A 17449-nucleotide genomic window follows, 5' to 3' on the forward strand; every position below is an offset into this window, starting at 1 on the left:
CACTGACCTGGGGGCTCCCACCGCACCGAATTCTAAGATACATACAGACTGATTATGGGGTGCATTGGGACAACGAATGGAAAAGAGAGTGCCTAGGACTGACCAAAGACCCCGGCAGGGAAAGGATGCTCCCTGGAACCACACTCTGGTTACCCTGTATAACTCTCTTAAGGAATGTTGCCAAGCATAATTTCTCTTTTACTAATGATATAAATAAATGATTGTTGAAGAACTGTGTTGCCGTGTCCCTGACTCTCAATATACCTCCGACATAATAGTTTAACTGGGAACACACAGGAAATTATCAATTAAATACACAAACTGATTCTGCTTTAATGACAGAGAAAGTATAAAGGACATCACATGGGGTGTGGTATGGCTGACCGATTGTGTGGTATGGCTGACCGATTGTCTCCTGACCGCTGATCCCGGCAGCATACGAACTCCTGGATCCCGGTGGGGAGGGGCCGAGTGCAGCAAGCCCCCTGCGCGCTCGGTGGCGACCTGCGGTCGCCGCGGGTTCTATTTCCAATCTATGGGTGTCGTGGACACCCACGAGTGGAAATAGTCCCTGTTGGTCGGCATGCCGACCGTCGGGATAGTGAGGGGCCGGGATTTTGGGGGAGGTCATATGACAGTCGGCTGCTGACCGCTGGTCACATGAATACCACCCAAATAAAGATGCGGATTATGGCAAACATAGTATATGTTTATATAAAAGGATTTCAAGAAAAAAAAAATCTATCATGACTCAAGAGCACACACTGACCTAGCCATATTTGTATTATTATTATGTTTTTACTTCCTATGCTGAGGGCAATGTATGTAAATACGATGGCTCCTAACAGCTGCTTTAGATAGAAGAATGAAGTCACCAGCTGACATGTATATTCTAAGTTCTAGGTCTCCAGAGCAGCAGACATTCTTATTCCAGGTTCTAGGTCTCCAGTCAAGCAGACCTACTTATTTCAGGTTCTAGGTCTCTGGTCCAGCAGACATTTTAATTCCAGGTTCAAGGTCTCCAGTCCAGCAGACATTCTTATTCCAGGTTCTATGTCTCCGGTCCAGTAGACATTTTTATTCCAGGTTCTAGGTCTCCAGTCCAGCAGACATTCTTATTCCAGGTTCTAGGTCTCAGGTCCAGACAACATTTTTATTCTAGGTGTTAGGTCTCTGGTCCAGCAGACATTCTTATTCCAGGTTCTAGATCACTGATCCAGCACACATTCTTATTACAGGTTCCAGGTCTCCAAGTCCAGCACACCTTCGTATTTCAGGTTCTAAGGGGGAAATATGCTAAACCTCAATTTTAAAATCTATCTCAATGGATGTTGGGTTTCAGGGGCTAAAATGAACATTTGCTAACAGGTCATTTTTTAAAATATATTTTTCATTAATAAATGTGTGTTCTGGCATTGGAAGAACATAGATTTTTATTGATTTTCCAATCAATCAAAAGTGACCTATACTAAACCCCTCCCCCTCCCCCACCCCCACCGGACCCTGGTCCAGCAAACATTATTATTTCAGGTTCTACTGACAAGTAATGCTAATATTATAAAGACGATACTGTGCAGGAAAGCGTAGGTCGAACAAAGGACAGAATAATGATAACATCTAATTTTAATACAATGTAGTCTATTTAAATATCCGATTTGAGGCGAATGGTAATTTAGTAATAATACAGATTAATGGCTATAAGCATGAAACTCATATGAAGGGAAATTACAGTTTCACCTGTAGCCAATCTGATACCGACCTAAATTTCATCCTCCGGCTATGGGAAATCCATCAGTAAGTGACGGATTCAGAAAACTTCAGCCGACAGGTTAATAAATGGATCAGTGACCAGAAGCTGCTGAAAGCTCTGGATCTGGAGCAGGTATTAGAATTCCATAATACATCTTATTTCACAGGCTACACAGGTACACTTCTATATCTACTGGAACACATGGGACACTCTTCAATAACAAATATGGGAAGATTGTCAAAACATTGTGAAAAGAAGTTTTCCAGCTATATAGAAGATGTCATTCATTTTTCATAAATATAACCCATTACATTTACCCCAAGCTGGCAACCTGGCTGTTATTTGGATGCCCCTATTTGCCAGGGGGGGGGGGGTATGGAAGGTAGATAGTAACTAGGTCGACCACTATTGGTCAACAGTAACTAGGCCGACAGGGTCTTTAGGTCGACATGTCAAAAGGTCAACATGAGTTTTTTATGGGGGTTTTTGTGTTGTTTTCTTTGTAGAGTGACCAGGAACTCCAAATAGTGCACTGTGTTCGCTCGCCATGCTTCAGGCAAGGATTACCGTTCCCAATTGTAGTCCACGTGGGTCGTTAAGTATGAAAAGGGTTAAAAAAAAATTGTGAAAACCTCATGTTGACCTTTTGACCTGTCGACATAGAACATGTCGACCTAGTTACTGTCGACCAATAGTGGTCGACCTAGATAGTGTCGACCTAAAGACTGGATCCCTTGCTGGGGGGGAAGGAAACGGGAAGATACCCCAGACCTCCGGCCTTACTACAGCTAGGGGTACGATGACGACTGGAATCACCCTCCCCCATACGGAAGGGCATAATGATTCCACCTCAGCTGCAGACTGCATTCAGTGGCAGCACTGTGTACGGGAAGTGATCACCATACCGCTAATCAGGATCCCAGATGTCTGTATAGCAATCACAAACCCTTTGACACCGGCCCCCTTACTGCGCTATCCTTACAAGTCATTCTACAAATGTAATCAGAGTGGGATCAGCAGGTTCTCAGATAAGGAAAGAGATTAACAGGCCATTGTTTATTTTCTTTTTACTATAAATATTCTGCAAACCTTAATTCTGGGATACATCTATATATAAAACAGCTGTGGGACTTGTCTTATCACTCAAGGTAAAATTTTAAGACAATCCATATAAAAGGCAATGGAATAGTGCCCCTAGTGGACAAACTGTGCAAATGGTTAACATGATTGACATTGCTAGAGCACAAGAAAATACATATCGCTTAAATATACTGCAAAAGACAAATATCTCAGTACCATGTCCCTGTTGGCAATGTGATGCTTACACTGTGGTCTAATATTTGCTGCAATGGAACAGACAAACAGCATGCTGGGTAATATGATCTATGTATGTTACTTAATTTGCAATGTGGATTAAGGAACAACGCTCAGAGCTGGGAGTATCATTGGCTGTTATGGCGGCACTGTGGTCTATTATTTGCTGCAATGGAAGAGACAGAGAGCATGCTGGGTTATATTATCTATCCATGTTTCTCCTTTCAGAATGTGTCCTCGGAACAACGCTCAGAACTGGGAGTATCACTGGCTGTGGACGGAGCACAACAGCTGAGGATAGTCCCTTTGTTCCTGGTTAATCCTGTAACTTCCAGATAAACATTCCAAGGATGTCATGTAGGGAGACTCTCCCACTGGATGGAATATAGGTTCCAATCTAGCAGGTGGATTTCCTCATTAATATTGGATATATGAAGTTACAGGAGAGAATTCCAGCCTGGGATCCAGGAAGGGGCTTATTTACTGTAACATGTAACTCACCAAGTGCTACCCGGAACACTCAGATGTTGGCGAGACGGTAAATCATTTGTAAGTGAATGCGGCAGCCGTGACAACCGCTTAAACACAACATAAACAGAAACACAACCTGACAATCCCCAATACCACAGCAGAGCGCTCAGTGCCGGCCACTATCCACAGAGGACAACGAGTGCAGCAGCTGAATGTTCTCTGGACAGCGTATAAATCTCACACAAGGAACGACTCTTGTGTCACTTATATACCAATTTACAGCTTGTGTGTGTAAGTCAGCACCATACACACCTACAGCAGCTACAATCACTTGTTTAACAGTCATGGAATAACAGCAATATAGTACCACACAGTGCACATACACAGCTGCGGATGCACAACAAGCAGAGATACACACTTGCCCCAAACAAAAATTATTGTGCACAACAGATCTTGTAAAATTAACACAAACGCTATCCCTAAAGGTGTCGGCTTATTGTTTATTCACCTAGGCCTTACTTAAGAACGCTATGGACTTTTTGTGTTAACTGTGTTACACTATTTTAATTTTTAATGCATTTGAGGCTGAACTCCTGTGAAAAGACTGCAAGAGACGTCCGAGATAACATCTGTAAGGAAAGTGTTTTTACCTTTTGTGTTCATCGTACAAACGCTGTTGTACACAACTATTTTTATTTGTGTAAACAGTAAAGGGGGGTACTCACGGAGCGATATTCTAAGCAATCTGACTAGAGTGCTTAGAATTTGAGCATTATCGCTCCGTGTGTACCCCCTACAGCGATAGCGATGTGCAGCCCCGCGCATCGCTATCGCTGGTGCTAGATTGGCCTGCCGTGCAGGCCAATCTAGCGGGTCGCTCACTTCACCCGCTGGGTGAAATGAGCGCGCCCCCGTCTTCCCCCCGCATGCTCAGCACAGATCGCGCTGTGCTGAGCGGCGGGAGAGATGTGTGCTGAGCGGTTCGCTCAGCACACATCTCTCCCGCATCGGCCCGTCTATATAGGCCTTAAGACAGCATAGTCATATGTAATAAGATGGAAGACCTCAGACCAGCGGAATATGGTCGTTAGGTTGACACAGCTTAGGTCGACAGTCATTAGGTCGACCACTGAAGGTCGACATGCATAAAGTCGACATTCTCGTTAGGTAGACATGTACTAGGTCGACAGGTCAAAAGGTCGACATGAGTTTTTCACCTTTTTTTTCCCCTTTCATTTTTTGGATTTTTTCATACTTAACGATCCACGTGGACTACGATTGGAACGGTAACCATGCCCGAAGCATAGCGAGCCATGCGAGGGGACACGGTGCACTAATTGGGGTTCCCCGTCACTTTCCGAAGTAAACGACGCCAAAAACATTATAAAAAAAACATGTCGACCTTTTGTACTGTGTACCTAGTACATGTCGACCTAATGACCATGTCGACCTAATGACTGTCGACCTAAGTTGTGTCTATCCAACGACCCCCATACCCAGACCAGATTCCCCAGAACATACCACAAAACACTGTCTGAGGAGACGGAACGATACGCTTCTACAGCTACAAAGCACAATAGTTATTATAAACAGAATATTTGAGGAGCGCTGTGTTTCATTTAGTCTGCTCAGGTTCTAGTCACTGACAAAGTCCTGAAAAACGCGTTCCGTCAGTTGGTGATTTGAGAAGTGTGATGGAAACAGTCACCTCTCCTCGGACATCCATGTAATCACCTCTTTATAGACTGTTATTAGTGACTCACCGCCAGCGCCACAACTGCCAAACACACAACAACAATCAGTCACCAGGGTCTACTGAACACCTACAGGAATCTCCCCCGCTTTCACTATACGCTGTACACCTCATTTACGCAGTCCCTTCCTTCACTAATCCCGGCTTGTCCAGCTGAGAATAATAATCAGAAATATACTACATAATAATAAGCCCCCTCATAACAGAACTGTGCACTAAACCGCAACAGCACACAGATGATTTAGCTGTATCCGGACAGGCACCTTACCTCCACTGTAGCGGCCCGCTATAACAGGGGCTACCCGGGTTGCTGTGTGGCTGCTGGTTGGTAAGAAAGGACAGAGGAGATGCATCAAGCGCGCAGTCTGCACTGTAAGGGATTTTCAGGTGTTGAAGGTTTGGCGCAGAAGACGGGGACAGCGTGCGGTGTTGGACATCGTTTCCACGGCCATGGGAGTGTAGTGGGCAGAAGATTCTGACAGGACACCATTAAAAGGCATTATTAGAGGACTAAAAAAACAGAACTAAAAAAAACAACCAAACTATCTATCTATCTATCTTATATATATCTCAAACATGACTATAGAAGTAGATCCTCGTTCCATACTACCCACTACCATATACAAGCTATAACTAGCACTCTAGCAGGCACCAACTCCCCACTAAAAAATGTACTTGCAAAACTGCTTTGGATTAAATTTAAAATGTGTCCCATGTCCCGGATATGAAGATAACTGCAAGTGAGGGACACAGCTAGTGAGGAGAGTATAAGGGGTTTTGCAGGTGAAGGAAAACAGACTGTTCACCCTTCATATGCCTGTACAAATACTTAAATCAGTTTAACAGGAGTTAATCTGCGGGCTGGTAGACTAAAGGTTTATGTTACTCAGAGTCCGTTCCTCTGTGACCAGAGCGATCTATTTGCTTCCCTGAACAGGCGATATGGCTGCCTGCGTACTACCTGTATCACTTACACATTATAGTATGAAGTGACCGTTTCCCTGCAGGTTCCGTATATTAAATATTGCTCTTCTACCCCCTGTGACTAGAATAATGGATACACAAGTAGCCCATCGATTCTAAACAGGATATTAAGTATTTACCCAATCTATATTCCGGAAAAAACTGTGCAATGCACAGACGATACCGGCACTTATCTATACTAGGAAACTAACAGGATGGGAGCACTCATGTTACAGGCGTAATCCAAAGAATAATGGACTTTAGCTTTAAACAAAAGCACCAATCTCAGATCCAAGAGTCAAACAAATCGTCTGATGATGTGGCAATGCTTACTGGAGTCGAAGGTTTGGCGCTCCAAGTCTCTCTCGCCTGCGTTTCATCATGGCGGCGTGGTAAAAGCGCAGTCAAGACGTGTGCCTCTAGTTAGAATCCGATGTAAGTGCTCCGTGCACACACTTCACTCCCAGGTCACCGCAGAGAGGCTGTGGGCGCAGCGATCGTCCGGGTACAGCATTCGACTCATCTTACTCGCAAGTCTTATTTACTCTGTTTCACATGTGTGTGTGGGTGTCCGAGCGGCTTCGCACTCACTGTCACCAGCACAGACCACCTGAGACACTCAGCAGTCATATAAATAGCAGTGCGTGCCTGATATGGGTGACAGCGAATCACCAACACCGAACTGAATATCTTCCTTGGCCTCGGATATCACAGTGGCAACAGACAACATTTCAGCAAATGAAGGATCATGAAGGGAGCTAATGGGTGGAGGAGGGGAGGCATAGGCTGGCACAATGCAGAGAACGGGACATTGTAACTGGGAAGTCCGGGGAGCAGGGTGCAGCTGTTCCTCTCACACAAAACTGACATTCCATTTCAGGAAGGCTAAATCTCAGCGGATTAAGCTGGAGGTGCAGTTTGTGAATCATGTTAAAAGTTCAAAAGGCAACTCAGGCAGAATACAGGCGTGTTACGATCTGTTGTCCTGAATCTCGCTACACCAGATGGCAAGCGATAGTGATCAGATAGGGCAGCTCCTCATGGTTTCCTGATGATTCCACAACTCCTCCGTTCCTCATTCTATATAGCTTGCCACCACTTTCTTCCTACGCCTCCTGGATCTAACTAGATCTACTGCCCTTGCTTGGGTCCACAACCTATGTCCCTTCCATTGCTCAGGAAACTTGCTTCAGGAGAAGACGAGACAAATTCCTCTAAAGGGATCTTTTGGAGATATGGTGAACTTGGTGCAAGTCCCCAGTTTAGCACAATCTACGCCACGGTGTGATTCAGACCTGATTGCTGGGCTGCAAACTTTGCTGTCCTGTGTTCAGATAGTCGCGGCCTCCGGGGGGAGTGTAAATTCGCAGTGCAAGTGTGCGATCCCATGTGTACGCCGTACTGTTAAAATCCACTTTGTGCAGTCTCTGGGCAACCCAGGACTTGCTCCTTCAGTGTGAGCAGAGACTGATCGGGGTCAGAGCGGACGTCAGACACCCTTCCCTGAAAACGCTTGCGTTTTTCCAGACACTCCCAATAAACGCTCAGTTGCCACCCACAAACAGCTTCCTCCTGTCAATCACCTTGCAAACACCCGTGCGATAATAAGATATTACTCACCGGTAAATCTATTTCTCGTAGTCCGTAGTGGATGCTGGGAACTCCGTAAGGACCATGGGGAATAGCGGCTCCGCAGGAGACTGGGCACAACTATAAAGAAAGCTTTTAGACTACCTGGTGTGCACTGGCTCCTCCCACTATGACCCTCCTCCAAGCCTCAGGATACTGTGCCCGGAAGAGCTGACACAATAAGGAAGGATTTTGAATCCCGGGTAAGACTCATACCAGCCACACCAATCACACCGTATAACTTGTGATACTATACCCAGTTAACAGTATGAAATATAACTGAGCCTCTCAACAGATGGCTCAACAATAACCCTTAGTTAGGCAATAACTACATACAAGTATTGCAGACAATCCGCACTTGGGATGGGCGCCCAGCATCCACTACGGACTACGAGAAATAGATTTACCGGTGAGTAAAATCTTATTTTCTCTGACGTCCTAGTGGATGCTGGGAACTCCGTAAGGACCATGGGGATTATACCAAAGCTCCCAAACGGGCGGGAGAGTGCGGATGACTCTGCAGCACCGAATGAGAGAACTCAAGGTCCTCCTCAGCCAGGATATCAAATTTGTAGAATTTTGCAAATGTGTTTGCCCCTGACCAAGTTGCAGCTCGGCAAAGTTGTAAAGCCGAGACCCCTCGGGCAGCCGCCCAAGATGAGCCCACTTTCCTCGTGGAATGGGCTTTTACTGATTTAGGATGCGGCAATCCAGCCGCAGAATGCTCCATCTGAATTGTGCTACAAATTCAGCGAGCAATAGTCTGCTTAGAAGCAGGAGCACCTATTTTGTTGGGTGCCTACAGGATAAAAAACGAGTCAATTTTCCTGACTCCAGCCGTCCTGGAAATATAAATTTTTAAGGCCCTGACTACGTCCAGTAACTTGGAATCTTCCAAGTCCCTAGTAGCCGCAGGCACTACAATAGGTTGGTTCAAGTGAAAAGCTGATACCACCTTAGGGAGAAACTGGGGACGAGTCCTCAATTCTGCCCTATCCATATGGAAAATCAGATAAGGGCTTTTACATGACAAAGCCCCCAATTCTGACACACGCCTGGCCGAAGCCAAGGCCAATAACATGACCACTTTCCACGTGAGATATTTCAAATCCACAGTTTTAAGTGGCTCAAACCAATGTGATTTTAGGAAACTCAACACCACGTTGAGATTCCAAGGTGCCACAGGAGGCACAAAAGGGGGCTGAATATGTAGCACTCCCTTTACAAATGTCTGAACTCCAGGCAGTGAAGCCAGTTCTTTCTGGAAGAAAATCGACAGAGCCGAAATCTGGACCTTAATGGAACCCAAGTTTAGGCCCATAGTCACTCCTGACTGTAGGAAGTGCAGAAAACGACCCAGCTGAAATTCCTCTGTTGGGGCCTTCCTGGCCTCACACCACGCAACATATTTTCGCCAAATACGGTGATAATGGTTTGCGGTTACTTCTTTCCTGGCTTTTATCAGCGTAGGAATGACTTCCTCCGGAATGCCCTTTTCCTTTAGGATCCGGAATTCAACCGCCATGCCGTCAAACGCAGCCGCGGTAAGTCTTGGAACAGACAGGGCCCCTGCTGTAGCAGATCCTGTCTGAGCGGTAGAGGCCATGGGTCCTCTGATATCATTTCTTGAAGTTCTGGGTACCAAGCTCTTCTTGGCCCATCCGGAACCACGAGTATCGTTCTTACTCCTCGTCTTCTTATTATTCTCAGTACCTTTGGTATGAGAGGCAGAGGAGGGAATACATAAACCGACTGGTACACCCACGGTGTCACTAGAGCGTCCACAGCTATCGCCTGAGGGTCCCTTGACCTGGCGCAATATCTAGTTTTTTGTTTAGGCGGGACGCCATCATGTCCACCTGTGGTCTTTCCCAACAGTTTACCAACAGTTGGAAGACTTCTGGATGAAGTCCCCACTCTCCCGGGTGTAGGTCGTGTCTGCTGAGGAAGTCTGCTTCCCAGTTGACCACTCCCGGAATGAACACTGCTGACAGTGCTAAGACGTGATTTTCCGCCCATCGGAGAATCCTTGTGGCTTCTGCCATCGCCATCCTGCTTCTTGTGCAGCCCTGTTGGTTTACATGGGCGACTGCCGTGATGTTGTCTGATTGGATCAGTGCCGGCTGGTTTTGAAGCAGAGGCCTTGCCAGACTTAGGGCATTGTAAATGGCCCTCAGTTCCAGAATATTTATGTGTAGGGACGACTCCTGACTTGACCAAAGTCCTTGGAAATTTCTTCCCTGTGTGACTGCCCCCCAGCCTCGAAGGCTGGCATCCGTGGTTACCAGGACCCAGTCCTGTATGCCGAATCTGCGGCCCTCTTGAAGATGAGCACTCTGCAGCCACCACAGTAGAGATACCCTGGTCCTTGGAGACAGGGTTATCAGCCGATGCATCTGAAGATGCGATCCCGACCACTTGTCCAAGAGGTCCCACTGAAAGGTTCTTGCATGGAACCTGCCGAATGGAATTCTGCTTCGTAAGAAGCTATCATTTTTCCCAGGGCTCGTGTGCAGTGATGCACCGATACCTGTTTTGGTTTCAGGAGGTCTCTGACTAGAGATGACAGCTCCTTGGCTTTCTCCTGCGGGAGAAATACTTTTTTCTGTTCTGTGTCCAGAACCATCCCCATGAACAGTAGGCGTGTGGTAGGAACCAGCTGTGACTTTGGAATGTATAGAATCCATCCGTGCTGTTGTAGCACTTCCCGAGATAGTGCTACTCCGACCAACAACTGCTCCTTGGACCTCGCCTTTATAAGGAGATCGTCCAAGTACGGGATAATTAAAATAAGAATTTACTTACCGATAATTCTATTTCTCGTAGTCCGTAGTGGATGCTGGGGACTCCGTCAGGACCATGGGGAATAGCGGGCTCCGCAGGAGACAGGGCACATCTAAAAAAGCTTTTAGGTCACATGGTGTGTACTGGCTCCTCCCCCTATGACCCTCCTCCAAGCCTCAGTTAGGTACTGTGCCCGGACGAGCGTACACAATAAGGAAGGATCTTGAATCCCGGGTAAGACTCATACCAGCCACACCGTACCACTTGTGATCTGAACCCAGTTAACAGTATGATAACAAAACGAAGTAGCCTCTGAAAAGATGGCTCACAACAAGAATAACCCGATTTTTGTAACAATAACTATGTACAAGCATTGCAGACAATCCGCACTTGGGATGGGCGCCCAGCATCCACTACGGACTACGAGAAATAGAATTATCGGTAAGTAAATTCTTATTTTCTCTAACGTCCTAGTGGATGCTGGGGACTCCGTCAGGACCATGGGGATTATACCAAAGCTCCCAAACGGGCGGGAGAGTGCGGATGACTCTGCAGCACCGAATGAGAGAACTCCAGGTCCTCCTTAGCCAGAGTATCAAATTTGTAAAATTTTACAAACGTGTTCTCCCCTGACCACGTAGCTGCTCGGCAAAGTTGTAATGCCGAGACCCCTCGGGCAGCCGCCCAAGATGCGCCCACTTTCCTAGTGGAGTGGGCCTTTACAGATTTAGGCTGTGGCACGCCTGCCACAGAATGTGCAAGTTGGATTGTGCTACAGATCCAACGTGCAATCGTCTGTTTAGACGCAGGAGCACCCATATTGTTGGGTGCATACAATATAAACAGCAAGTCAGACTTTCTGACTCCAGCCGTCCTAAACTATATATATATATATATATATATATTTTTAGGGTCCTGACAACGTCTATTAACCTGGAGTCCTCCAAGTCCCTAGAAGCCGCAGGCACCATAATAGGTTGTTTCAGGTGAAAAACCTGACACCCCCTTAGGAAGAAAACTGGAGACGAGTCCCAGTTCTGCCCTGTCCGAATGGAAATTTAAATATGGGCTCTTGTAAGACAAAGCCGCCCATTCTGACAATCGCCTGGCCGAGGCCAGGACCAACAGCATGGTCACTGTCCATGTGAGATATTGGTCAACAGCATGTTCACTTTCCATGTGATATATTTCAAATCCACAGATTTGAGCGGTTCAAACCAATATGATTTTAAGGAATCCCAACACTATGTTGAGATCCCACGGTGCCACTAGAGGCACAAAAAGGGGTGTATATGCAATACTCCCTTGACAATCTGGACTTCAGGAACTGAAGTCAATTCTTTTTGGAAGAAATTCTACAGGGCCGAAACTTAAAACCTTAAAGAACCCCAATTTTAGGCTCAAAACACTCCTGTTTTCAGGAAGTGTAGAATTCGACCTAGTTGAATTTTCTTCGTGGGGCCTTCCTGGCCTCACCCACGCAACATATTTTTACCACCTGTGGTGATGACGTTGTGCGGTCACCTCCTTCCTGGCTTTGACCAGGGTAGGTATGACCTCTTATGGAATGCCTTTTTCCTTCAGGATCCGGCATTCAACCGCCATGCCGTCAAACGCAGCCGCGGTAAGTCTTAGAATAGACATGGTACCTGCTGAAGCAAGTCCCTTCTTGGCTCCCCAGGCCCTTAGTCCTCTGTGAGCATCTCTTGAAGTTCCGGGTACCAAGTCCCTCTTGGCCAATCCGGAGTCACGAGTATAGTTCATACTCCTCTATATCTTATAATTCTCAATACCTTGGTTATGAGAAGCAGAGGAGGGAACACATACACAGACTGTTACACCCACGGTGTTACTAGGACATCCACAGCTATCGCCTGAAGGTCTCATGACCTGGCGCAATACCTGTCCCGTTTTTTGTTCGGGCGGGACGCCATCATTTCCACCTTTGGTCTTTGCCAATGGCTCACAATCATGCGGAAAAACTTCCCTATGAAGTTCCCACTCTCCCAGGTGGAGGTCATGCCTGCTGAGGAAGTCTGCTTCCCAGTCGTCCACTCCCGGAGAGAACACTGCTGACAGTGCTATCACATGATTTTCCGCCTAGCGAAAAATCCTTGCAGTTTTTTCACTGCCCTCCAGCTTCTTGTGTCGCCGTTTCTGTTTACGTGGGCGACTGCCGTGATGTTATCCCACTGGATCAATACCGGCTGACCTTGAAGCAGAGGTCTTGCTAAGTTTAGAGCCTTATAATTTTGCTCTTAGCTCTATCTATGTGGAGAGAATTCTCCAGACTTGATCACACTTTCCTGGAAATTTTTTCCCTGTGTGACTGCTCCCCAGCCTCTCAGGCTGGCCTCCGTGGTCACCAGCATCCAATCCTGAATGCTGAATCTGTGGCCCTCTAGAAGATGAGCACTCTGTAATCACCACAGGAGAGACACCCTTGTCCTTGGATATAGGGTTATCCGCTGATGCATCTGAAGATGCGATCCGGACCATTTGTCCAGCAGATCCCACTGAAGAGTTCTTGCGTGAAATCTGCCGAATGGAATTGCTTCGTAATAAGCCACCATTTTTTACCAGGACTCTTGTGCAATGATGCACTGACACTTTTCCTGGTTTTAGAAGGATCCCGATTAGCTCGGATAACTCCCTGGCTTTCTCCTCTGGGAGAAACACCTTTTTCTGGACTGTGTCCAGAATCATCCCTAGGAACAGTAGACGTGTCCTCGGAAAAGCTACGATTTTGGAATATTTAAAATCCACTCGTGCTGTCGTAGAACTATTAAAGATAGTGCTACTCCGACCTCCAACTGTTCTCTGGACCTTGCCCTTATCAGGAAAGCGTCCAAGTTTCTTTTAAGAAGAATCATCATTTCGGCCATTACCTTGGTAAAGACCCGGGGCGCCGTGGACAATCCAAACGGCAGCGTCTGAACTGATAGTGACAGTTCTGTACCACGAACCTGAAGTACCCTTGGTGAGAAGGGCAAATTTGGACATGTAGGTAAATGTCCCTGATATCCAGTGACACCATCTCGTCCCCTTCTTCCTGGTTCGCTATCACTGCTCTGAGTGACTCCATCTTGATTTGAACGCTTGTATGTAATTGTTCAAATATTTCAGATCTCACCGAGCCGTTTGGCTTCAGTACCACAATATAGTGTGGAATAATACCCCCTCCCTTGTTGTAGGAGGGGTACTTTGATTATCACCTGCTGGGAATACAGCCTGTGAATTGTTTCCAATACTGCCTCCCTGTCGGAGGTAGACGTTGGTAAAACAGACTTCCGGAACTTGTGAGGAAGAGACGTCTCGAATTTCCAATGTACACCTGGGATACTACATGTAGGATCCAGGAGTCCCCTTGCGAGTGAGCCCACTGCGTGCTGAAACTCTTGAGATGACCCCCCTACCGCACCTGAGTCCGCTTGTACTGCCCCAGCGTCATGCTGCGGACTTGGCAGAAGCTGTGAAGGGCTTCTGTTCCTGGGAATGGGCTGCTTGCTGCAGTCTTCTTCCCGTTCCTCTACCCCTGGGCAGATATGACTGGCCTTTGCCCGCCTGCCCGTATGGGGACGAAAGGACTGAGACTGAAAAGACTGTGTCCTTTTCTGCTGAGATGTGACTCGGGGAACAAAAGGTGGATTTTTCAGCTGTTGCCATGGCCACCAGGTCCGATGGACCGCCCCTTTATACGGCAATACTTCCATGTGCCGTCTGGAATCTGCCTCACCTGACCACTGTCGTGTCTTCGTCTGGCAGATATGGACATCACATTTACTCTTGATGCCAGAATGCAAATATCCCTCTGCGCATCACGCATATATAGAAATGCATCCTTAAAATGCTCTATAGACAATAAAATCTTGTCCCTGTCAAGGGTATCAAAATTTTCAGTCAGGAAATCCGACCAAGCCCCCTCAGCGCTGCACATCCAGTCTGAGGCGATTGCTGGTCGCAGTATAACACCAGTATGTGTGTATATACTTCTTAGGCTATTTTTCAGCTTCCTATCAGCTGGCTCCTTGAGGGCGGCCGTATCTGGAGACGGTAACGCCACTTGTTTTATAAGCGTGTGAGCGCCTTATCCACCCTAAGGTGTGTTTCCCAACTCGCCCTTACTTCTGGCGGGAAAGGGTATACCGCCCATAACTTTCTATCGGAGGAACCCCACGTATCATCACACACTTCATTTAATTTATCTGATTCAGGCAAAACTACAAGTAGTTTATTCACACCCTACAAAATACCCTTATTTGTGGTACTTGTAGTATCAGAAATATGTAACACCTCCTTCATTGCCCTTAACATGTAACGTGTGGCCCTAAAGGAAAATACGTTTGTTTCTTCACCGTCGACACTGGAGTCAGTGTCCGTGAGGTAAATGGGCGTTTTTACAAGCCCCTGACGGTGTCTGAGACGCCTGGACAGGTACTAATTTGTTTGCCGGTCGTCTCATGTCGTCAACCGGCTCGCAGCGTGTTGACATGATCACGTACTTCCACAAGTAAGCCATCCATTCCGGTGTCGACTCCCTAGAGAGTGACATCACCATTACAGGCAATTTTGCTCCGCCTCCTCACCAACATTTTTCTCATACATGTCGACACACACGTACCGACATACAGCACCCACACAGGGAATGCTCTGATAGAGGACAGGACCCACTAGCCCTTTGGGGAGACAGAGGGAGAGTTTGCCAGCACACACCAAAATGCTATAATTATACAGGGACAACCTTTATAAAAGTGTTCCTCCCTTATAGCATTTTATATATATTTATATTGCCAAATCAGTGCCCCCCCTCTCTGTTTTAACCCTGTTTCTGTAGTGCAGTGCAGGGGAGAGCATGGGAGCCTTCCCCTCAGCCTTTCTGTGAGGGAAAATGGCGCTGTGTGCTGAGGAGAATAAGCTCCGCCCCCTTTTCGGCGGGTTTTTTCTCCCGGTTTTTAAGAACTGGCCTGGGTTAAAATACATACATATAGCCTTAATGGCTATATGTGATGTATTTATTTTGCCAATAAGGTACTTATATTGCTGCCCAGGGCGCCCCCAGCAGCGCCCTGCACCCTCCGTGACTAGGTCAGTGAGCCGTGTGACAACAATGGCGCACAGCTGCAGTGCTGTGCGCTACCTTCATGAAGACTGTGAAGTCTTCTGCCGCCTGTTTCCGGACCTCCGTTCTGCCGTCTTCTTCAGCGTCTGTAAGGGGGATCGGCGGCGCGGCTCCGGGACGAACCCCAGGCTGACCTGTGTTCCGACTCCCTCTGGAGCTCAGTGTCCAGTAGCCTAAGATCCCAATCCATCCTGCACGCAGGTGAGTTGGAGATCTCTCCCCTAAGTCCCTCGTTGCAGTGATCCTGTTGCCAGCAGGAATCACTGAATGAAACCTAAAAAAAAACTTTTCTAAACAGCTCTTTAAGAGAGCCACCTAGATTGCACCCTTCTCGGACGGGCACAAAAACCTAACTGAGGCTTGGAGGAGGGTCATAGGGGGAGGAGCCAGTACACACCATGTGACCTAAAAGCTTTTTTAGATGTGCCCTGTCTCCTGCGGAGCCCGCTATTCCCCATGGTCCTGACGGAGTCCCCAGCATCCACTAGGACGTTAGAGAAAACTCCCTTTTTTCGAAGGAGTATCATCATTTCTGCCATTACCTTGGTAAAGACCCTCGGTGCCGTGGACAGTCCAAACGGCAGTGTTTGGAATCGGTAATGGCAATCCTGTACCACAAATCTGAGGTACTCCTGGTGAGGATGGTAAATGGGGACATGTAGGTAAGCATCCTTGATGTCCAGGGATACCATGTAATCCCCCTCCTCCAGGCTTGCAATAACCGCTCTGAGCGATTCCATCTTGAACTTGAATTTTTTTATGTATGTGTTCAAGGATTTCAAATTTAACATGGGTCTCACCGAACCGTCCGGTTTCGGTACCACAAACAGTGTGGAATAGTAACCCCGTCCTTGTTTAAGTAGGGGCACCTTGACTATCACCTGCTGGGAATACAGCTTGTGAATTGCCTCTAGCACAGCCTCCCTGCCTGAGGGAGTTGTCGGCAAGGCAGATTTGAGGAAACGGCGGGGGGGAGACGCCTCGAATTCCAGCTTGTACCCCTGAGATACTACTTTAAGGATCCAGGGATCCACCTGTGAGCGAGCCCACTGATCGCTGAAATTTTTGAGGCGGCCCCCCAGCGTAACTGGCTACGCCTGTGGAGCCCCCGCGTCATGCGGTGGACTCAGAGGAAGCGGGGGAAGAATTTTGATTCTGGGAACTGGCTGACTGGTGCAGCTTTTTCCCTCTTCTCTCGTCTCTGTGCAGAAAGGAAGCGCCTTTGACCCGCTTGCTTTTCTGAAGCCGAAAGGACCGTACCTGATAATACAGTGCTTTCTTAGGCTGTGAGGAAACCTGAGGTAAAAAAAATTTCTTCCCAGCTGTTGCTGTGGATACGAGGTCCCAGAGACCATCCCCAAACAATTCCTCACCCTTATAAGGCTCTATGTGCCTTTTAAAGTCAGCATCACCTGTCCAGTGTCGGGTCTCTAATACCCTCCTGACAGAATGGACATTGCATTAATTCTGGATGCCAGCCGGCAAAATATCCCTCTGTGCATCCCTCATATATAAGACGACGTCTTTAATATGCGCTTATGTTTGCAAAATAGTATCCCTGTTTGACAGGGTCACAGACCACGCTGCAGCAGCACTATCTGCAGGTCTCAGTCTAGTACCCGAGTGTGTAAATACAGACTTCAGGATAGCCTCCTGCTTTTTATCA

General features: G+C 47.2%; 1 protein-coding gene across 2 annotated transcripts in view; it reads right to left on the bottom strand.

The window, feature by feature from the left end:
* The window catches only part of MAST2 (microtubule associated serine/threonine kinase 2), a 128044-nt gene extending 121090 nt beyond the window's left edge, over positions 1–6954 (bottom strand). For both annotated transcript variants that reach the window (XM_063939496.1, XM_063939495.1), the window contains exons 1-2: positions 6585–6954; positions 5557–5763 (exon numbers count right to left, since the gene is read on the bottom strand). In XM_063939496.1, the coding sequence (XP_063795566.1) occupies positions 5557–5763; positions 6585–6634 (257 nt within the window). In that variant the 5' untranslated portion in view covers positions 6635–6954. The remainder of the gene's footprint in view (positions 1–5556; positions 5764–6584) is intronic.
* Between the last annotated feature and the right edge of the window lie 10495 nt (positions 6955–17449).

Source organism: Pseudophryne corroboree, chromosome 9 (genome assembly GCF_028390025.1).
Source record: "Pseudophryne corroboree isolate aPseCor3 chromosome 9, aPseCor3.hap2, whole genome shotgun sequence".
Classification (NCBI taxonomy): Eukaryota; Metazoa; Chordata; class Amphibia; order Anura; family Myobatrachidae; genus Pseudophryne; species Pseudophryne corroboree.